The sequence below is a fragment of the Marmota monax genome, unplaced genomic scaffold (assembly GCF_021218885.2).
Source record: "Marmota monax isolate L192 unplaced genomic scaffold, Marmota_monax_Labrador192_F-V1.1 WCK01_AAM20220418_F8-fsc00010, whole genome shotgun sequence".
Taxonomy (NCBI): Eukaryota; Metazoa; Chordata; class Mammalia; order Rodentia; family Sciuridae; genus Marmota; species Marmota monax.
In genome coordinates this window covers 5,453,699-5,475,725 of record NW_026692321.1, presented here as the reverse complement: position 1 = coordinate 5,475,725, position 22,027 = coordinate 5,453,699, and the positions used below count along the sequence as shown (strand labels likewise).

The 22,027-nt window shown below is 48.4% G+C and overlaps 1 protein-coding gene across 3 annotated transcripts in view; it reads left to right on the top strand.

The window, feature by feature from the left end:
* The window catches only part of Nol10 (nucleolar protein 10), an 86,574-nt gene extending 75,133 nt beyond the window's left edge, over positions 1-11,441 (top strand). For all 3 annotated transcript variants that reach the window (XM_046441255.1, XM_058578361.1, XM_058578362.1), the window contains 2 exons: positions 7,469-7,571; positions 10,789-11,441. In XM_046441255.1, the coding sequence (XP_046297211.1) occupies positions 7,469-7,571; positions 10,789-10,908 (223 nt within the window). In that variant the 3' untranslated portion in view covers positions 10,909-11,441. The remainder of the gene's footprint in view (positions 1-7,468; positions 7,572-10,788) is intronic.
* The last annotated feature ends 10,586 nt before the right edge of the window (positions 11,442-22,027 follow it).

Sequence of the window (22,027 nt, the reverse complement as noted above, 5' to 3'; positions counted from 1 at the left end):
GGTTCTGATTAACTGAAGACTTGTTGGTGAGTGAAGAAGCTGGGAATATTCCTGACATCTTTCAAAGGTGTTTTGGTTTTTTTTGTTTTGTTTTGGTTCTTGCCTACCTGCCTCCGGTTTTTGAAGTAACTTTCTGGAGGTGTAATTTATATTTCATACACTTCACCTGCTTAACACATGCAGCTCATGGGTTTTTAGCAACTGTCACCACAATGGTAGAACACTGTCATCACCCCAGAAAGAAACCCCGTGCCTTCACTCTCCCCTCTCCCAGACCTAGGGAACCACTAATCTGCTTTCCTGTTTTCAGGGATCACCTATTCTGATATCTCCTAGAAGTGGAATTGTATAGATATGTAGCATTTTGTGTCTGGCTTCGTCCTCTTAGCATAGAGTTTGTATGTCCATCATGTTATAGTGTGTATTTTTATGATCAAGTAACATCTTAGTGTATGGATAAATCACATTTTATTTATCCATTTGTCAATTGACGAGCATCTGGCTTTTGCCCACTTTTTGGTTATGAACACATGGGTATACTTTTGCCTGGCCATATGTTCTTATATATCCTGGGTTTATACCTAGAATGGAATTGCAGGTCATGTAGCAATAGTTCAGTCTTCTGAGAGACTGCCAAGTGGTTGTGCAAAGAGCTGTGCCATTTTATATTGTCACCAGCAGTTGTGCAACCTCACTGGGAATGCTGTTATTCTTAGACGTTTTATGTAGTTTCCTCAGAAACAGGGGAGGTCTTCTGTTTCTGCTGGGTCTGTGGAGTGAGTTGTTAGGTTATATGATATTTTTGTTTTGCTTCGTTTATTCCTTTGTTTCTAGCTCCCGTTTTAGTACTTAGAATAGACACTTGATAAATACTCATTGAAAGGGTGGCTCTTCTGTGACCTGAGTACACGTCAGGCAACTCGGGAACTCTCCCAGTCAAGATCTGCTGAAAAATAGTTCGTTTCCCTGATATCTCACAAAGCATAGCCATGGTACTGGTATTTGGGATGAAATCTCACCAAGAATAGCCATGGTACTGGTATTTGGGGTGATATCTCACGGAGCATAGCCATGGTACTGGTATTTGGGATGGGGCTGTGACTATTGACACAACATTCTTCCTTCTGCCTATGGGTTGGAGCACAATACTAATGTAAAAATAAGCAAGATAAAAGTGTCATATTAAGAATAAACAATAGGTGAGTGAACCTTCTGCAATTAAGCACTCTTACTTAGTTAAGCACTCTTCTTGAGAAGAAGAGCTGCTTAAGAAATGATACTTCTGTGAGCCAAGAAGAAAAATCCTGTTGTTTGAAGTAACAACCCTCTGGTATGAATAGCCTGCCATTTACTAGCCTTTGGCACAAACTGCTTATTGAAGTCTAGTCATGACTGGATTATTGTGGCAGATCCTGAATTTGCAGTATCTTAATATTATTTAATGAAGCATTGAGCTATTATTCTTCAGAGAACTGAAGTATGTGTGTTCTGCGAGTTACCACAGGCGACAACAAAAGGCAGCATGGAGTTGAGTGCATTGTGTGTAAGTGTTCATTCAGACCTGCCCAGCTTGGAAATTATTTCTGTGAAGGGAAAGCAAATGGCACATGGTGGCTCAAGTGAGTCGTCCTCTCTGCTCAGCGTCCTCATGTGCCTTCAGATAAACCCGTGCGTCTGTCGGCACTTGTTTTTGTGCCTTGCAGTTAGGTAACTGTATTTGTAGACTGTTCATCCACTTCTCAGCCTCCCCACCCACCCTGTGTGTGTGAAAAGTTCCTTGGGAGCCTGCGTGAGCCCAGTGCCATCCTAGACCCAGGGACTCATGCCTTAGCAGGTATACTCAGAACTGTGAGAAGCCCTGGGGGGAGGGCAGAGGGAAAGGGGGACTTAGTTTGGGGGAAATTAAGGAAGTCTTTGTGAGAGGTCACATTGGAATGGTCTTTTGAGAGGCTCAGGCCTGAGCACTCAGCACAGGGTAGGAGGTGGGAGGAACTTTCCCGAGAAGAGCAGGAGCATGGGCAGCAGTGGCTTGGCCCTTCCTGGAAAGCCATGAGACTGTTCAAGAGTAACATGGTTGCATCTGTCCCAAGCCCTCTGCCAATCATGTAGAGACTTTTATAATAAACACAGTATGTGTTTGTTGTAAAAACAGAGGTGCAAAAGGTCCCTATTTCCAAGAAACCTGTAGCAAAATATCTCAGTTTTAGAAAAACAGAGGGAGAGAAACTAGACACACAAAGATCAGCTCACAGATGTCACAGTAGTCCTAGACAGAAGAGAGGGGGCCTGAACTGTGGGGTAGGGGTGTGGAACACATTGATCACAGAACCATGGGAGAACGAGAGATAGAGAAAGACAAAAGGCCTGAAGCTCAGTGGTAAGCTGGGGAGAAGCCGAGACAGAAATGCAGTCTGGAGTCCAGTAAGCCATTTACTTCTCTTGAGAACAGTACAGGTGCGTGCAGAGTAGTGAATTGAATCTCGGAGCTGTCCCACAGCTACTGGTTGTTTAGAGCTGACTTCAGACTCAGAGGCCAGGCCGAGGAGTACATGGGCAGTGAATCCTAAGGAGCTGTCCGCGGGCCACGGGGACATGGAGTGTGGGTCTCCCAGGAGAGAGCCATGCAAGCACCTGTGCAGAGGGGTTGAGGGCGGGGAGCATCAGCTCCTCGCCACCGTTTCTCAGGCAGACCACAAGTCTGACGACAGGTGGGAGATTTAAAGAACATTGTGGACAATTAGTGTACATGATGCTTCCCAGAAGCCTAGAAGTGAAAAAGGAGTCAATCCAATGACTTGAGGGAGGTGATTTGCCAGTGGGCTGAGAGGATCACCATAGTAAAGGGGCAAGTGGAGAAAGGAATGGAATCCACTGATGGGTGGGGTTTGGTGAGGAGTCAGGTAGAAATTGGACCAGCAGCCCTAACCAGGGAGACGGCCACCAAGAGAGGTATAGCTCTTCAGAGCCACAGGGGAGAGAAGTCGGCACGTGTGGAAATAATCATGTCAAGGAGCGAGGATTGGCAAGTCCATGCTTGCTGGCCTGAGTTAGGGTCTGGGCACTTGGCCCTTTTTGGTGCCCTATGCACTCCCAGCAGCGTGCCGCATCCCCTCCTCCTAGCAATGGGCATTAGCAGTCCTGGAGCAGCCTCGCGGGACCTGCAGGTAGCACTGATGATGCCTGTGTTGGTGAACCAAGAACGCGTCCTTAGAATGCCCAGCATTGCAGTCAGTGAGCCTGTCTCCTCTTCCTGGGTAGTAAATACTAGCTGCTGGGTGGCCCCTTCAGTTCTCTTATGAAAGCAGTCTTTGAAGTGTCTACCCTGTGGTAGGTCCTAGAAATTCAAAGATTTTAAAGACAGTTCCTGCCTTTGAGGACCTGTCTTCACTGGGGAGCTCAGCAGCTCCTGGTGGCACGTTTTACTCCTCAGCTCATTTTCCACATTGATAGTGGATAAAGCTGAAGTTATGTATAAAGCATTTTAAACATCTTATTTTGAAAATAATTTAATTCAAAACTTTAAATGTTTAAAAAAAGAGAATCTTCTGTCAAGTTAGTGTGGACAGTGATCTGTCAGCAGTCAGCCTGTGTGCTGAATGGTGAGCTCTCCCGAGTCCTTGCCATGTGTGGCCATTCTTCCAGCCTGTCAGCTGCATGCACTGCCACGCAGATCCCCACCCACCTATGTGTAGTTGTGGCTTTTCTTTCTTATGACGAATGCATCAGGTTATCATATTGATTAACGTGCCCTTTTCATTTAAAGTAAGACTTAGGGCTGGGGACAAGCTCAGTTGGTAGAGTGCTTGCCTCGCACGCATAAGACCCTGGGTTCAATCCCAGGGTCCACACACAGAAAATCCCAGAACCACTCACAGAAAAAAAGATTTGGATGTCTTTTTCGATGGCACGCTTTTTCGATGAGGTCTACTGCGTCTGCACATACTCCATCGGGGGTGTGCCCCCACTGAGGTAATTTTCCCCTAGCTGCAGTGGTCAGGCTGCTTCTCGTTTTTCTCTTACCTTTTTCACAGTTGTGAATTCACAGCGTATTTCTTTGCAGTCTATTCCAGTGATGGACTTAGCTGGATCAAAAGGGGGGTGTGATGCCGCCAGTCACCCTCCAGGAAGGTGCACTCCCAGCAGAGTGCAGCATCCCCTCCTCCCAGCCGTGGGCATTAGCAGCCCTGGCAAATTTTAGTTATGCTCAGAGATGAGGGTCAGATTCCATGGTCGCTTGAGTTTACGTCTCTTCAGTAGAGCCTTTGAAGTACCTGTGCAGACTGAAGGCATTGAAATAGAGTTTGGGGGGCTGAGGTTGTGGCTCAGCGGTAGAGCGCTCTAGCATGGGGGAGGCACTGGGTTCCATTCTCAGCACCACATAAAAATAAATAAACTAGAACTTAAAAAAATATGTATTTAATAAAAAATTTTAAAAAAAGAAAAGAGTTTTGAACAGCCTTTATAGCATAGGGAAATATTTTTCTACTTAAGGTTAAATTTTTAGAACATGGGTTTTGTTTCTCCACTTAAGTCCCCTGAATTCTGAAGAATGTACTTTTATGTTGTCTCCTGCTCCTCTGCTTCCTCTTCCTTGCAAAGTGATTAAAAACTTCGTTGAGGAGCATAATTTTTAATTAAATATTTCTAATTAAAGAAATTATAGAGTGTGTATTTTAAAACCTCAAAGAAGTAAGTTCCTCAGCTTTCCTGGGGCATCTAGTATCTGGTTTGACTTTTTTCCCCTTGTAGTTGATGCCCATTTTTCCTTATTATTTTAAGACAGCCCTACGCCCGGGAAGCCCTCTCTGTTGGGTACTGAGTAATCTTACTTCACCTGCAGCCTTTTAAACCCAGATCTGTTTTCTTAGTGTGTCACCATCAATCTGAAGGGGTTTTGTTGTCATCCACCTTGTGCCAATTACGTTTTTCTCTAACATACTTTACTATCAAGTAGAGAGTGCCCACGTGCCTGCTGACCTGCAGCCTGAGCTGGAGGAGACAGGAGGAGGGCCGGAGGCATGCAGTCCTCCTCACTGTGCTCCCCTGGGGGTTCTGAAGAGGTGTCTGTCTCCCTCTTAAGTCAGCTGTACCAGAGCCACTCAAGCAGAAAGCGCTGAGCCACTGGGTAGAAGCCACATTCAGCAAACCGACTTTCAAAGGGAGGAAGTAGAACTTTCCTATGTAGAAATCTCCACACAGTCCCCGTCTGTGTCTGATCTCCTGCCATGGCTCATTCTAACACTCGCTTGTCTCTCCAGGCAGCCTAGACAGAACAAGTTTTTACAAGTGCACGTCGCAAGCACATTGAGCAAAAACGAGAATTTATATGCTCTATCATGGAGGAAATAAGGTCATTCTTAAAAGAGTAGTAATTTCCCACAATTTACTTGAAAAGTCTTTTTCTTCCCAAATTAGTGTTCTCTGTGTCCCACTTTGTCTCAGTGGCTCCATAGCTGTTCAGGATCCCTGTTAGCTTTGAAGCTCAGAGTTTATAGCTGTTAAGGAAAGAACAAAAATGAGATGAGCGGGCTGAGGAATTTGCTGAGGCTGACAGTGCACCCGCGCGCTGCGGGCAGCCCAGCATGTCACTTTGGAATTCTTGTTTAAAAAAAAAAAAGGCTGCATTAAATCTTAGTTTTATTCTGTTAGTCATGTGGAAACTTGTCATTTAGAACACTTAGTGGACAAGTTTCCTGAACAGAACTTTATAAATCAAGTATGGTCTGACAGTACTGGGAAGGAGAGGTCCTGCCATTGGAACCTGGTTTTAGAATCTGGATCCTTGCATGGCCTGGGGCGAGTCATTTCACATTTTACCTCCCTTTTTCCATCTATAAAGGATAAATACTTCTGTCTCAGGGATGTTGAAAGGATTAATTAGTTTGTCTGTAAAGAACTTTGAAGATGAAAAGTGCTTCTTAATAACATTATTGCTTAGAAAAGAGTGCCACTTTTATGCTAACCACTTTATGTCTCAAATTACATAAAGAAGGTGTGTGTTTAGTACGTTACTCGTAGTTATAAACTAGAAATAAATTTCTCATGGTGTGAACATCAAACATCAGTTTCAGAATTTCAAAGGAGCGTTGCTTTGTCCCATGGATCCTCTAGGAGCTGTGTTCTACTCAGTTACTAGTTAGGAAAGTCATATTTCAGGGAAAAGACAACCATTTCACACAAATCAGCCCTTTTTTAAATTCCATCAAGTTTTTTAGTGTTTATTCCCGACACTGAAAGGGCTCATTCAGCTTGGATTGGCACAAGGGGGGAGTAGGGATGAAGGGGAAGTGTTTGTCTGAAGAGGAGATAGAAAAGAATTACATTCTTCCCCTTTTTCTTTCCTGTCCTTTCCCAGTCTCATCACAGGGATGGGCATGTGTCGCTTTAGCTAGTCTAGAAGAGTCAGCTGTCTACTTGTTAGGTAGGCTTCATTCAGGTTTCTTCTCCTCTCAAGGAAGTTAACAAAAAGGCCAAAGTTCTGATTCATAATTAAGCATTATTATAGCAGCATGCAATGGCATATGGTATAACTGGTTTGACATTCAAATTTAACATCTTTATTAGAAAGTGCAGTCCTCCTCAGTTACTCTAGTGATCATGAACTAAAGGGCACAACAGACAGTTACAGGCATGGGTTGTCTGAAGTGGCCCAGTAGAGTCTGGAAAACATGACCAAGAAATGAAGTGTTATTTAACTCTAGGATAAAGTATGTCGGGAAGAATAATTCAAATTAAAACAACTGAAAGGAAAGACACTAGAGAGCCAGCAGCGAACACAACAGGATCAGGTAGCTCCTGTCTGAGCTGCTCTCCATATGAGACGATGACTTGTCAGGGCTGAGTGAAGGGGAAATCAGAAGGACCATAGCTCTTCACGTCGGCTTGACCTGGAAGCCTAAGATTGCATTCATTCCGTTGTAGAAAGCTGGCAAGTTGCCAGAATACTCAAATACCTCCATTGTGCATGGCCTAAGTAAAAATGCTTGGAATCAGCGTGCCACCAACCATTACAGTAAGTTACAGGCTTCAGAAATAGATTGCTCCTTGCATTTATTTGGCCTCACAAATATGTTTTAGTAAGATAAGTAGCAATCATTGAAATCTTTGGTACTGCCACTTAAAATTTTTTGGAGTCTGGGCTGGAGAAGCAGGAGGGGCCAGAAGGCGAGTGGTCCTCCTCACTATGCTCCCCCCCCCCCCCCCCGCGGTTTCTGCAGAGGTGTCTGTCTCCCTCTTAAGTCAGCTCTCACCAGAGCCACTCAGGCAGAAAGCGCAAAAGCGCTAAACCTCTGAGTAGCAGCCACGTTCAGCAAGCCGACTTTCAAAGGGAGGGAAGTAGAAGTTCCTAGGGTGTATTTTTTGTTAGTCTCCTTAAAAGTCTTTTCCTCATGAGCTCGGTCTTAATTAACACTTGATTCAAATGGAACATAATGCTAATTAATATGTCATTCTTTTAAACTTCCTATAGCAAAACCCTTGAAGATCGTTTGAAACTGGAAGCCAAAAATGGGACATTGAATGTATCAGACACCACTGTTGGCAGCAAACAGTTGACATTCACATTAAAGAGGGTGAGTTTTGAGTTTTGTGATCATTTTTGTTTGTTTGTTTATTTTTAATTTACAAAGGAAAAACAGCCTCCAGTAGTGTCCTGTGTGCTCTGTCCTCAGGCCTGCCTTCCCAGGCTTTCCCCAAGGAGGAAGCTATATTTTGCCTTTTCTAGAATTTTCCCTACAGCCAGAGCCCCTGCTGGTCGCCAGCCAGGAGAAGCAGTGCTGGGAAATTACCGGTGGCCTGAGGCAAGCAGGCCTTAGTGACCCAGAGTTGGCTGTGGTGGTGCTGAGCCAGCCATCTTGTGTGCCTGAGGTGTGTCCTTATAAAGCAGAAGTCCTAACCGCCTAAGGGTATGAACTACCTGACACTCTGGTGAACTTCAGAGAAGACCAGGAAGCAGCTAGTTCTGACCCATTTGCTCACTAGGGCACCCTGGCTTCCCAAAGTGAGTTCTTGCCACTGGTGATCCTGTTCTGGGTCGTTTCTAGATGGAGGTCTTTAACCGGCTGTAGGAAGGCCTGTTACGAACCGTGGGAGGAATAAGCTTCTCAGATACTTTTCTGTTATCTGATGGGTGAAATGACATGGTTTTATTTCTCTGAAAAATTTTCTCATTCATACTCTGTCCTAAATATATGCACCAAGTAGAGAAGAATGAGTTTCTACCTCTCTTTAAAACACAATTTATATACCAAAGACACTCTTTTAAAGGTCACTAATTTTTAATAGACTCATTACATTGTGTAACCATCACACTGATTCTAGACAATGTTCATGACCTGAACAAGAAACCAGGTACTCTTTAGCAGCAGCCCCATACTCCCATCCCACCAACCCCTGGTTGTGACTGCTGATCTACTTCCTGTCTCTGTAGATTTTCCTGTTCTGGACACTTCACATAAATAAAATCATACAGTGTTTTCTTTTTTTTTTTTTTTTTTTGTACCAGGGATTGAACTCAGGGGCTCGACCACTGAGCCACATCCCAGCCCTATTTTGTATTTTATTTAGAGACAGGGTCTCTAAATTTAATTAATTAATTTATTAAATTTTATTTAGAGACAGTTGCTTAGCGCCTCACTTTTGCTGAAGCTGGCTTTGAACTCACTATCCTTCTGTCTCAGCTGCCCGAGGCACTGGGGTTACAGGCACGTACCACCGCGCTCAGCTATACAGTGTTTTCTTTTGCAGTTGGCTTCTTAGCACAGTGTTTTCAAGGTCTATTCGTGGTGTGTCATGAGTCAGAACTTCTATCCTTTTTGTGGTTGAGTAATACTCCATTGTAGTGTTTATGCCACATTTTGCTTTTCTGTTCATCCATTGACACACACTTGGGATGTTTCCCCTTTTTTGCTATCACGAATAATGCTGCTATGAAAATTCTGTGTATGTTTTTAGATGAACATTTTTCATTCTCTAAGATACATATCTAAGAGTAAAATGGCTGGTTCATGTGGTTAACTATTTAACTTTTTGAGAAACAGGGGCTGGGGATGTGGCTCGAGCGGTAGCGCCCTCGCCTGGCTTGCGTGCGGCCCTGGGTTCGATCCTCAGCACCACATACAAACAAAGATGTTGTGTCCGCTGAAAACTAAAAAATAAATATTAAAAAATTCTCTCTCTCTCTCTCTCTCTCTCTCTCTCTCTCTCTTTCTAAAAAAAAAAAGAGAAACAGACTTTTTCCCAAATCCTCACCAGTACTTGTCATTGTCTTATCTTTTCTAATAGCCATTCCACAGGGCAAGTGGCATCCCGCTATGGTTTTGTTTTTGCAGTTCCCTAATGACTCAGAATTTTGAGTGTCTTGTCTCATGTTCAGCAGCCATTTGTACGTCTCCCTGTCCTTCATCCATTCATCTATGGAGCTTTCCCTGCCTGCAGCTAGAAGGCTGGCCAAGTGATAAAAGCTTTTTCTTCTCAGTCAAGAACCTCTTCAGTTTACTCGTATATTTATCCCTGAAGCCAGAACTGCATTCAGAGTGACTCTTGGTGCCTGTTCCAAGTTTCATGTAAACTCTGTCAGTGCCATTGAACATTCCTGATTCCCTTTTCGGTTCAGCCAAGTCGAGTGGGGGTGCACAGGAGAAGCACTGCAGCCCTGCTGGGCTGTGCTGAGGGAGGGACAGTTGCTTTCAGGAGGGAGAAGACTAAGCCTCTCCTCCTGTTTTTAAATTGGAAGGTACTGGGGTGATTGTCACTTTTAAAATAAGATGGCTCTTAAATTATATAGAAGAAATCCTAAGAATTTCTTAAAATGACCTCCGAGTTGGATTGATTGCACAGCAGGAAGGTGGTCAGGATCGGAAGAAGAGAGAGCAGCTAGGTAGGTGTGCAGGTTTCCCGTGACTGCGGGACGGCCTTTTCCCCTGCACCCTCAATGCGGCAGAGCCTCCTCAGGCAGAGACACACACTTCCACCAGCTGCCTGGGTTAGCTGGGCTCCCATGCAGGGTCTGTGTCATCTGAGCCGTCAAATGTGAGGCAGCTCTGGGACTGAGCCCAGGGCCTCGAGCATGCAAGCTACGTCCTCTGTTCCTGAACTGCATCCCCAGCCCCATCAAATGTGAGGCTGTGGGGCTGGGCTGGGGCTCAGCGGTGGAGCGTTCATCTAGCCCATGTGCGGCCCTGGGTTCGATCCTCAGCACCACATATAAATAAATAAATAAAATAAAGGTATTGTATCCATCCAACTCAACTAAAAAATAAATATTTAAAAAGAAAAGATGTGGGGCTATGTATGAGCTCATTGCTCTAACTTCTAGCAGAAGGCTTCTGGGAGAGGAGGCCTGTGAGAAGCAAAGTACCTTCTTCTAATAGCTCTTGGGGCCTTTTTAAAGCACACCAAGAATGTTCATGTGGGTTCATCAGATTGGTGTGATGGGGCACTTCTCTTGCCTGGCATTTAGAATTTCTGCTTTCAAAGTGACACTGGAAGATGGTTGGCTGCAGTGTGCAAGGCCCTGGGTTCATTCCCCAGCACATGCCCCCCAGGCCCCACCCCCAGCAAAAAAAAAAAAAAAACATAGTGAGAAGTTGGACTTTGTCCTGCCACTCCTGTCTGCAAAGTCAGCTGCAGCACTTGTTGGAACCAGGTCCAGCAGCCACACCAAGTGCCTGGGCAGCCTTAGCTGGGAGGCAGGCCCTTGCCCTGGGGTTCTGCTGTTGCATTCTGAGGTCACAGAAGAGGCACTGGTCTTTTTTTTTTTTCTCCACTCATCTTATTTTCTCCATTTAGTCAGAACAGCAGAAGAAGCAGCAGGAGGCTGAGAAGCTGCATCGACTAGAGAGGAAGAAACTCCGTCGTTCTGCCGGTCACTTGCGGTCCAAACCCAGAAGAGGTCGGTCGCGGCATTGAGCGTGGAAATGGCCTGCATGTGATTCGGAGGGTCTTCCTAACTGATCCTCTTGAGGACATGAAGTCAGATGAGGGAGTGCAAGTGCTCAAGCGGCACATCAGGGCTGGTGTGCGCTGGTCAAAGTTTGATGCCAGGTCTGCCATTCCGCCACTCAGTAGCCCCCAGGGTGCTTTTTCTAAGTTGTCACTCCTTATAATATTGTTCTTTTCACACTTAATCAAGTAAACCAGGTGGTTGTTTTTAATGTTTTTAAAGGTGTGTCATGAAATGAACAGTTTTCCTGTGTAGAAAAAAAGATTTATCATGTTCTAGGGGTTTTTTCCTCATCCTGTCTACTGCCATTCTCCAATTAGCCACCTGGAAAGACTGTTCCCATGTTACCTGGTGCCTGTGTATTGACCCTGTTTGAGTTGATAGGTTGGTATTGACAGGTCATTTTCTGGCTTATATATTAGTTTGGGATATTTTAAAACTATTTTTATACCAACAGCATAAATTAATTTTAATAATAATAAAAAAGAAATGGAAGCTACTGGTTATTCTTTTTTTTTTTTTTTTTTTTTTTACTGGTTATTCTTTTAACTTGATACAAGATTGAGTAGGTTCCCCCACCCCGCGCCCCCATACAATTAGAGATAAGCTTGCTGGAGGAAACATGTCAAAAAATAAGCATATCTGAAATCCCAGCAGCTCAGGAGGCTGAGGCAAGAGGATTGCAAGTTCGAAGCCAGCCTGGGAGACTTAGTAAGACCCTGTCTCAAAATAAAAAAGAAAAAGGAGACTGTGGCATAGCTCAACAGTAGAGTGCTTACCCAGCGTGCTTGAGGCCCTGGGTTTCATCCCCAGCACCCCAAAAACAAGTAAATAAAAAGGGCTAAGGACGTCTCTTGGTAGTAGAGAATCCCTGGGGTCAATCCTCAGAACCAGAATAAAATAAATCAAATATTTTCATTCAGATAGCTTCTTTTAGAAAAAGACCCATTCCTTAAATTAATTTGAAACTAACTTTGGTTCTGTAGTTCTTCACATGTTGTGGTCTTAAAGATGTTTTTATGGAGGTTTTGTTTTTGTTCTTATGTACAAACAAAATTGTGTGAGTCTTTGGACTATCGTGGATAGAGTTCTCCTTGAAATGGCGCGGGCCACGAGGGCAGGGTTCGTGCCTGTCCCCATGCTCTGGGACGCGTGGCTTCAGGAGCCCCTCGGGCAGGCTGTAGGACACAGTCGGCCCTCTCCCCGTCTTTCCTTCCTCGTGAGTCAGTGTGGTTCTCTGCTGTTTAGGTGTCCCCTTCTCTTTCCTCCACGTCATCTCTGCTGCTGCATGCAGGCTCCCCAGGCAGAGGACATGTGGGTCACATGTCCATTTCTATGGCCTGTGAAGTGCTGTCTGGCACAGTGGGGGTGTGGACAGGCGCAGTCACCAGACCACCCGCCCAAGCTGCAGTTCTGGAGTCCTCTGGCTATTTCAGTCCCTGCGGCCACTGCTTTCCTGTCTATCATCTTCCCCTGGAGCTCCTATCCACGATCCACCCCAAAGAACAGGACCTCGGCCTCCAGTTCTCCTCAGTTTCCCGCACAGCTTCCTCCAGGGATGGGAGCTTAGAAGACCTTGGAGAGGGAGACGCAGGGTGGGACGGTGCTGCAGGTTCAGTTCCCGAGCCCAGGCTCTTCCCAGGCCCTCTTCCCTCCTTCCTTGGGGACCTCCTTGTTCTCTGGTGACAGGTCCAGGAGCTGTGCTGCACTTAGCAGAAGGCATGCGTCCACTCCGTTCAAGAGGCTCCTGTGAATCAGGGACAGACCAGCAGCAGAGTTCAGGGACTGATTCTGGACCTGGAGGCTGGTGACATGGGCAAGGCTGGGATTTGGCCCCACTGACCAGGGTTGAACCAGCTTTGTTAAGGATGCTCTTTCAGTCACCTCTGCACATGTGAAGGCCCCCTGACCCCAGAGGAGATGAGGCTAGAGGCCTTCCGGCCGCAGAGGGACCACCCTATACAGCCCAGGGTGCTCCAGCCCCAGAAGCACCTCCCACACCTCCACCTACCTCAGGCCACACATGCACCTCTAAGCCCAACTGTCTTTTTTTTAAAAAAATATTTTTTAGTTGTAGTTGGACTCAGTATCTTTATTTATTTGTTTTTATATGGTGCTGAGAATCGAACCCAGGGCTTCGCACGTGCTGGGCGAGTGCTCTGCCCCTGAGCCACAACCCAGCCCCCAATGGTCTTTAAAACCTGGGTTTTCAAGAGCAGAAGTTCCTCTCTGCTCTGGTTCTGGGGAATCCCTGAAGGGCAGCTGGAGGGACTGAGCCGAGTCTATGGTGGACAATCGAGAACTTGCTGACCAGCAGTCCCATAAATACGCCTTCCAGGCCCCACTGCTCCCGCTTATTGCCCTGATTTTTCTACCTATTGATCCCTTAAAACAGACCTCCTCCTCAGGATGATCCCTGCAGTGGTTGGCAATCCACAGGCCTTTGACGTTTCCTGTTCTAAAATGGTTAGGCACATTTTGTACCCTGCTCCATCATTTTTCTATGCCTGTGATACCTTAGTTGCCAGCCTCAGAAAATGGCCTTGTTTCTCCTGGGTCTCTACCAGCAAGGTGCCCCCAGGGGTGTTCATGAAGCAGCAGGGGAAGCTCGGCCTTAAACCTGGGGGCGCAGGGGCTGGGTTCCTGTGTTAGCACCGTGCTGGGGTTCTAAGTGGCACTCTTTTTTCTGCCTCAGAGCCATGACTGACTCTGACGCCACACACCTGGAACCTGAGTCTCTTTATTTACCCCAGTTGTTGACTTTGGGAGAGGGGAAGATGGTGGAAAGGGCGTGGCGGGACATGAGGACCCAGGTTAGTTCTGATCTCCCTGCAGTTGGCGGTCTCGGACCCTCGAGGTCTGCTCTGGACTCGCAGGCCTTTCTCTGCAACGTGCACCTTGTACTTAAATTAGAAAGTGTCATTGAAAACGAATTATTTTTATCAAAGTGACATGTACCCATCACAAATTCATCCCCCTCCCCAGAGGTAACTTGTAACATGGTAATAAGATACATTCTGTAGACAACAGGACACACATCTGTTTTGATAATGTACATGGTGTCACCTTATGAGTGCTGTTCTGCAACTTGATTTTGTAACTAATGTACATTTTCCCAAGTTGGAACCTATATTGGGAAACCTGCCTCAATCTTCTCTATGAGCTTCAGGGTGTTTCACTATATGACTGAAGTGTAATTTAACTCTGCCTGCTTATGATTCACCCTAAAAAATGTAAAGAAAAGACCTTTTAAAAATCCCTTGTATAATGAGTAAAACTTATTTTTTTTAAATGAACATAGTAACTTTAGAAAACATCAGTATGTGGTAAAATAATGAAAATGTCATTTCAGTTTTCATTTTCTTTCCCCTTTGTACGTGAGATTTTAGAGAGAATTTCCGTTATTTGGCTTCTTTTTCATCCATCATTTGTTATAAGAGCAGAAACAGAATTTTGTAACATACTTGAGCTAATCTTAATAACATCTAAATAGCATTTATGGGGTGTTTTGTTTTGCCTGCAGTAAATTTATTGAGGTTCCTAAGACAGTTGTCTGGGTTTCCCCGTCTCTTGTGAATGGCCCACAGCATTTATTCTCGAGGCCCAGAGAAGAATGGGCCACGGGGGGTGCAGTATAGGAAGGCCCAGTGGAGCGGAGGCAGCCTGGCTGGGGGGAGCCGGTGCAGGCCCTGTGGGGAGTGAAGGTGGCATTCCAGGATTTGCTGTGGCATGAATGTGGAGGATGCAGGAAGGAAGAAGAGTCAGGCGTGACTGCATGGCCTTAACAGGGACAGGGAGCTGCCCTTGACGACCTGGGAAGCCCTGGCAGAAGCAGGCTTCGGGGGTTGGGGGTAAGGAGGGATTCTCAGTAGAGATTGAGTCGGAGCGTGTCTGTCTTTCCAGAATTCCCCAGGGTACAGCAGAATCCAGCCCCTTACTGGGCTCTCCTCTGCCTGCTGGCAGTCAGGGTCCTGACCTTGCTACTTCTAGAACATTCTGGGCATTAAGCCAGAGCCTTTGTGGTTACAATTCCCTCTGCCTGGAGTGCTCTTCCTCCCCATCTGTCTCGTGTGGCTCTCTGACCCGCCTCAGGCCAGGACCACCCTGTTTTAGTGGCCACACCACACTGCCAGCATGCACCATTGCCTGGATTGCAAATGATGCCTGACATAACAGTGCTTTAAAAAAAAAAAAAAACTTTCTGTGGAGAATGTCAAACACATACCAAGGTAGAGAAGAGTTTAATGGCTTCCCTGTCCCCGGCGCCAGTGTCAGTAGTTCACGGCTGATCTATTTCCTCTTTATTCCCCCCACTGCCCATCACTTTGACTTAGTTGGTCTCAGACATCAATGGTCTCGCCATGAGTATTACAGAGGTCTCTTGTTTCTCTTTGGATCCTCTGCAAGGGTGGGGAGGGATTTGGGGTCTGTTCTAATCAGTGTTGGATATCTGATGTCTAAAACAATGCCTGGCACCTAGTAGCTCCTTAGTGAATATTTACTAAGTGAATAACTCAGGTAAGTTAAAAGAGGACTAAGGATTGAATTGGTCCTTAGGGGATTTAATACCAGAGAGGTATTAAATTTTATTCCAAAGAGTCAATTCTCACTTGAGAGCTGTTTCAGAGAGGCTGGAGTGCTGAAGAGCCTAAATTGACATAGTTAAGGGATGGGGGGAAAGGAACCAGAAATGATCAAGAGGAGTTTTAGATACATGGGGACAGGAAATGGGACTTGAGGTCCAGAGAGCATTTTTAAGATGAGAGAAAGTCCAGCATGCTCATGTCCACTGGGAATGATCCAGGGAAGGAGAAGGTGAAGAAGGTGAGGACAGTTCCTTTAGTGACATCCACAAATGGTTATATATCCTGCATAACCAATCAACCCAGAACATAGTGGCTTCAGATTGCAGTGACAGGGTCAGTGGGTCAGGAGCTGAGGAGCAGCTTAGCTGGAAGGTATTTTTTATTCTTCCCTGTTCTAAATCCTTTGCCCCCTTCCCCACCACCAAGTTCACCCATTAAATTGATTTCACATCCCACAAATGGCTTTAAAGGCTGGGATGTAGCTCCATGGCAAAATGCTCCCCTCACCTACAGGAAGCCCTGGGTTCAATCCCCAGTTCCAAAAGAGAATAGCTAAAAAGGAGACCCCAGTCACAAATGGCTCCAAACCCACGTGGAGGATCACTGCTTACTACCCGAATAGACTGATTGTAACTCTTGGACTCCGTTTCTGCTTACGTTCCCCAGGTGACCAGAGACCTCCACGGGAACTCTCCTCATGCCTCATCTCCCTTCCTCCCACCCCTCAGGGTTCCACGGACACGTTTGCTCCCGGTGGCCGCTCCATCCCTGTTGGTAGCCCACCTTGGGTCCCCAGGCGTCCACTCCAGCTCTCGGAGCAGGGTTGCCTGGCCGCCTCCTCCACAGCACTGGCCTCTTGTCTGCTCGCTTGTCTGTCCTCGGTTCCCCGTCCGGCGCCTGTGGCTCCTCACTCCCCCAGGCGGTCATGCTCCAGGATTTCTTCCTTAGGCCTTTCATCCTCCTGGAGTCGCCTCTCCAGAGTTCCACCTACCAAACGTGGCCGGTGGCATCTCCATCTCAGTGACCTCAGAACAAGTCTTCCTGCCACTCACCTTCCAGACTCATTGTCTTCCTGGCCCCCAGTGACCTGAGGCAGAAGGCACGGTTCATTCAGGCGCTGTCGGGGGGCTGAGCAGAGGGCCCTGCTCTCCTGGAGCTTCCCTCTGCACAGGGAGACAGACGTGTCCTGTCGTCGCAGGGCCAATGGGTGCTGCGGGTGAGGAGAGCTGCCACGGGCCTGAATGAATCGTGCTGGCACCAGGATGGGCTGGAGGCAAAACGTGGTGGCCATAAGGCCAAGGAGAATGTTCTAGGCAGAAAACTAGAGCTGCTCAGAAGGCCTCAAGGGCTTGTGGAACATGGTTCTGGCTCAGTGGGTCTGAGGTGGGTCTGGAGAATGAGAATGTCTAACGTCACGCACAGTACGGCTGGCCCGGGTTCCCCTCCTGAGGGCCATGAGGCTGCAGCAGAGGCCCAAGACGAGGTGTACCTATGCTAAGGAATGGGCTTTGGCCACTCTGGGTGGCACCGGTGGAGGATTCCTAGGAGGGGCAGGTGCAGCTGGGTTTCAGTTTCTTATCCCATGAAATACAAGGTACGTGCTGGCCTCCTGGGCCTCTGCGGGGCTCTGCAGTCTTGGTCCTGCCACCCTGCGCGCCGGGTTCTCTGCACAGATCGTCCACCTCAGCGCTTCCCACCGCTGCCACCTCTGCTCCCTCCACAGCTCTTGACCCAGCAGCCTTCGCACACAGATGACCGCACAGTCTGGGATCCCCAGCCGTGGCTGATCCCCAGCCCTGGGAAACGCTAATCCTTTAATGATGGAGGACTTTCAAAATTCAGGATGGAGTCTGATTCGTAAAAACAGAAGGAAACAGAGGAGACCTAGGTCTGGCCTGGACTTGCTCATGGCTGATCTGCCAGTTAGTGGCAAAGTCACTTAACTCACCCGTTCCTTGGTGTCTGCATCTGTAAAATGGGTTTAATAGTATCTGTCCCCTAAGGACTTCAGAGGATGTTTGTGAGCTTAATGAGTGAGGCCCATTAAGCTCAGAAGAAAGGTGTAGCTAAATACAAAGCTCTGTTATAATTAGCTCTCAGGTTCTCCAAGCCAGGTCACATCTTGTTTTAAGAGGGTTACCATGACGACACGTTTGTTTGAAAAACGCATGTTTAAAAGGCATGGCCATAAATCTCGCCATAATAGGTGAATTTCACTGGTTTCTCCTAATTGGGAGCCACATCGTCCCTTACTAGTTGTCACATGGCGAAAGCTAGCTGTTGCTGCTGGCTGCTAACTTCTGTCTCTGCACCCTGCAGGGGCAGGACCTGTGGCCACCCTCCTGAGCACATTGTAATTGTGAATTTACTCTGTAGGCTCAGGGTGACTCTGGGCTGCATGGCATGAAGGCAGTGCTGGTACTGATGCTGACTGTGCTCCAAAGAACCAACAGGAGACATAGGTATAGGAAGAAATTTATTGTAAGGAACAAACTCAAAATTATGGAGGCTGAGAAGTCCCAAGACACAAGCTGGAGACCCAGCAGAGCCAACAGGTAGGTTCTGCTCCTACCACACCAGGCTCAAGACCTAACGTCTCAGACCAAATCTGAAGGTAGGAAAAGGCCAGTGTCAGGCAGAGACAGCAGACTCCCCCGTACTCTACCTCACCTTCTGTTCAGACCCCCGAGGAGTTAGGTAAGACCTGCACACACTGGGAGGAGCTCTCTGCTTTGCTCAGTCTGTGGACATGACCTAGTCAAGCTGGCCCAGAATTAACCATCCCACCAACATGTACTATACCCCGATGATGCGACTTGAGAAGCTGGTCCTAAATGCTGTGTTATCTCATCTGATTCTTAGGTTTGGATTGAGCTCCTCTGGTTGCTAGCTCATTGACCCATGGCACAGTTCTTCCCCCCTGGGTCTCAGTCTCCTCATCTGTAGGATGGGAGTGATAATAGTCCCTACCCCACAGATAACGTCAACAACAGGACCCCCACACAAGGCATCCAAGTCTGGTGAACCTCGTTATCCTCGTTTCACAGGTAGGACTCAGAGCCCCGCCCAAGGTCCATGACTCCTTCACAAACCTTGATCCATGGGTCCTGTTGTCCTGCCACCAGGTGGCAGATGCCCTGGGCCCAGTGGTGCTGGGTGAGTGCCTGTCTCTTAGGGCTGACATCCCTGCCCAGTCACTGTGACAGTGCTCACAGGCACCCCAGCAGAAGGAGGAGCATGAGCACCCACATTTAGTGGTATTCATGGAATCATGAGCACAAGGAAGTCGGGGAAAATCCAGGTGGCGAGGAAGCCGCTGTAGCCGTTCCCAGCAAGGGAGCCCTCCGGCCACCTTCAGTGGCAGCCATGAGGAGTTGCCCCTCTGTATCCGTTTGAGAAGGTGGGTGGGAGCAGACTTGGGAGACTCAGGCTTTGCACCACTAACTCAAGGGGAGGGTGCTGGAGGACTGAGGGGAAGGTCCAGGATAACAGGGCGAGGCAGCTGGGTGCTAAGCTCAAATCTGGTGGCCGAGGGGTGAAGATCTGCATGGTGGGAGGCAGAGCCAGAATTTGAAGGCAGTGAGGCCAACCAGAAGTCCTCGCATATTGGGCCTCGCAGTGGCAGCTGGGGACCAAAGGGATTTGGGCCACCTCATCAAGAGGAGCTGAGCTGGAAGGAGAGCTGGACGGCGACAAGGGACTGGGGTCTCACGCCAGGGACTTCTTCGCAGATGAGAAGAAACCTCAGCGCGACACGCGCCCCGGCCGGCCTGCCCGCCACCAGCCCTGGGCACAGCGAGCTGGGAGCCGCCCCCACCCCTCCTCCTGCTGGCAGGCCTGCTGAGGGGCAGCTCCCACTAATGGTGCGTTATTCCAGACCTGGGGGCTTCTCTTCACCCTTGAGAGGGACCAGGAGAAGCTTTGAGGAGTCATTTAAGACAGCTCTGCTGGAGAATAATTATTTTCCCTCGGGCTTGGCCTAGCAAACAGGCTCATCCCCTTTCATGTATGGAGGGAAGCTGCTCAGGGAAGGCAGCTGCTGCTGGGGACAGGGGGCAGGCACGTGGCGCTGCTTGAGAACATGGGCCGGCCCTCCCATCTCGCCTCAAATTAGTCACTCCTGCCCTAGCAGGACCAGGAGGTCCTGAGTCCCAGCCCCAGTGGCCCTGCAGGTCTTGGTGAATGTCTCCAAACGTGTGGGAGAGGGCTCCAGTCTGGTTCCCAGCAGCCACAGAAACCCTGTGGCCCACAGACCTCTGCCCACCACCAGGGTCCCCACCTCAGGCTCCTGGAAGCCTGGTGACCACGGAGGCCCAGACACCACACAGCTCAGGCGAGATGAACAGCCCTGAAGCCATTTGCCTCTGAGAGTATCTGAAACGTGCCGACGTTACCATCTCTGGTTTCTTTGTCAAGTGGACGTCATTGTTCTGCCTTCAAACGGTTCAGGGGCACTGGATGAGATAAAGTGGGTGAAGGGCCTGGTGGTGCTGGCACGGGCGTTCTCTGGCTGGGTGCTCACCTGCCGCTCTGCCCAGCCTCGCCAATGCTTTGGTCCAGGGCAGACCCAGCTTAACCGTAGCTGTGAGGACAGCAGGAATGTGTTCTAGTGGATTCTGTCCACAAGGACAGTCATCAAACTGTGACGAGATGCTACCACAGTGGAGACTCTGCTTCCAACGAGGTCCCAGGCCCTATGTCAGGGAGCAGGCTCCACACGTGAGTGGCAAGGTCCTGCTACTGTAGAAACCAGGTGGCTGGGACTTTCTTCCTCCAGCTCCCCCGGGTTGCGCTGAATTAGATCAGGATAGCTCCTGGCTTCGTTGTGCCCTCCCTCTGGACAAAGCCTGTCCACAGACCTGGGTAACTCAGCCCAGGAGCTGTCCCTTTTGTCTGATTGAGTTGTCAACATTGAAAGTCGAGGTATGTCACAGGAAAGTCCAGCTAGACACTATGAGGAGATGCAAGGGCAGAGGGTGGGAGACTACGTCACCCTTAAGAAGCTTCCAGAGAAAGGACACAAGAGACCACCACAGCCTTGTGGAGCCTAAGAAGACTTGGTGGGATGTGGTACCCTGCAGGGGACCTTGGGACAGAAAAAGAACTTTGGGTAAAACCTAAGGAAATTGGAGCAAACTATAGACTTAATGTACAGCACCAGTACCGGCTTATTAATGGTAACGAATGTTCCATATCAAGGTGGGATATTGAATCGGGGGAAGCTGGGTGTGAAGTGCACACGGAAACTGTGCCGTCATCTCAATCTGTCTGTAAATCTAAAACTGTTGGAGCAAATTAAAGTCCACTTAAAAAAATGAAGACATGCATAGGCAAACAGTGAGATGTTTGTTGTGGGACAGGAAGCCCACAGCTTGGTCTCAGCACGACTCAGGCCTGGACCCCAAATGTGCACACCCAGGGACCCCAGAGGGAAGGCCCAGCTGGCCTTCCCAGCCCCAGGGGGGACAAAGGAGATGAGTGGATATTTCAGGACAGAAGAATCGAGTGTCCCATCTGTAAATGGTCCTCATCCTTCCTGCCAGGTCCCTGGTCAGTCAGCTCTGTGGCATCTGTGGCCTTGGAAATGCCACTAAAAAAAGGGGACAAGAGAGAATTGGGTAGCGAGAAGGGTCGACGGGCTGAAAGTGGGGAGGCTGGGCTGTGGCTGTGGTTCCGGGAGTCCGGGTGAGAGGGCTGCCATGGAGAGACACCCAGCCCGAGCCAGCGCTGCGGGTGACCCCCGTGGCCTCCCGGCCTCCTGTTTTGACTGCTGTTCATCGTGAGGTCAGCGCCCGATCGCAGCTCCGAGATCACGCGCCTGCTTCCTGTGAGAGCACTTGAGGCCGTGGGCCCGGGCCCGGGGCAGCCTGTCCTTCCTGGACGTGCGTTTGTGGAGGTGCTCAGGAGCATGGCTTTTGGAAACGTCTTAAGATAGGAAGCAGAGTCGTCCCCGCTGAGCACCTAGGTGACAGGGGAGGCTAAAATATCAGATCATTTCCTCCCAGGCTGCCAAGTTTGGAAGTCCTGCCTGGACTCCCACATCCTGCAAATGACTCAACCGGAGTTTTCCTCCCTACACTAATGTGGTTTCCATGCGTGAAGCCAGCCTTGGGGAGACCGCAGGCGCGGGGGAGCCGGGCTGCATCTCTGATTCCTGCTCCAGCGCCTGGCGGGCCAGCCGCATGCCCAGCCCTTCATGTTGCCCTGCATGCGCTTAGTGAAAAGCCACTCATGTGACAAGAAAAATAGCCTGTCCCTTCCTGGGGGCCGAGGGTGTCGCTGTTATTTTAGCCATTTTTAAGTGCAATCTGTCAATGAGCATGGAACATTCATAGTGTTGTGCCTCTGTCACCACCGTCTACCACAAAGCGTTTCCATCTTCCCAGCTGGAACTGTACCCATTCAACACTGATTTCCTATTCCCTTCTCCCAGTGTGGCAGCCGCCACCCCTGAGTTTGCCTGGTGTAAGCACATCAGGAAGTGCCGCTGCACAGCTGG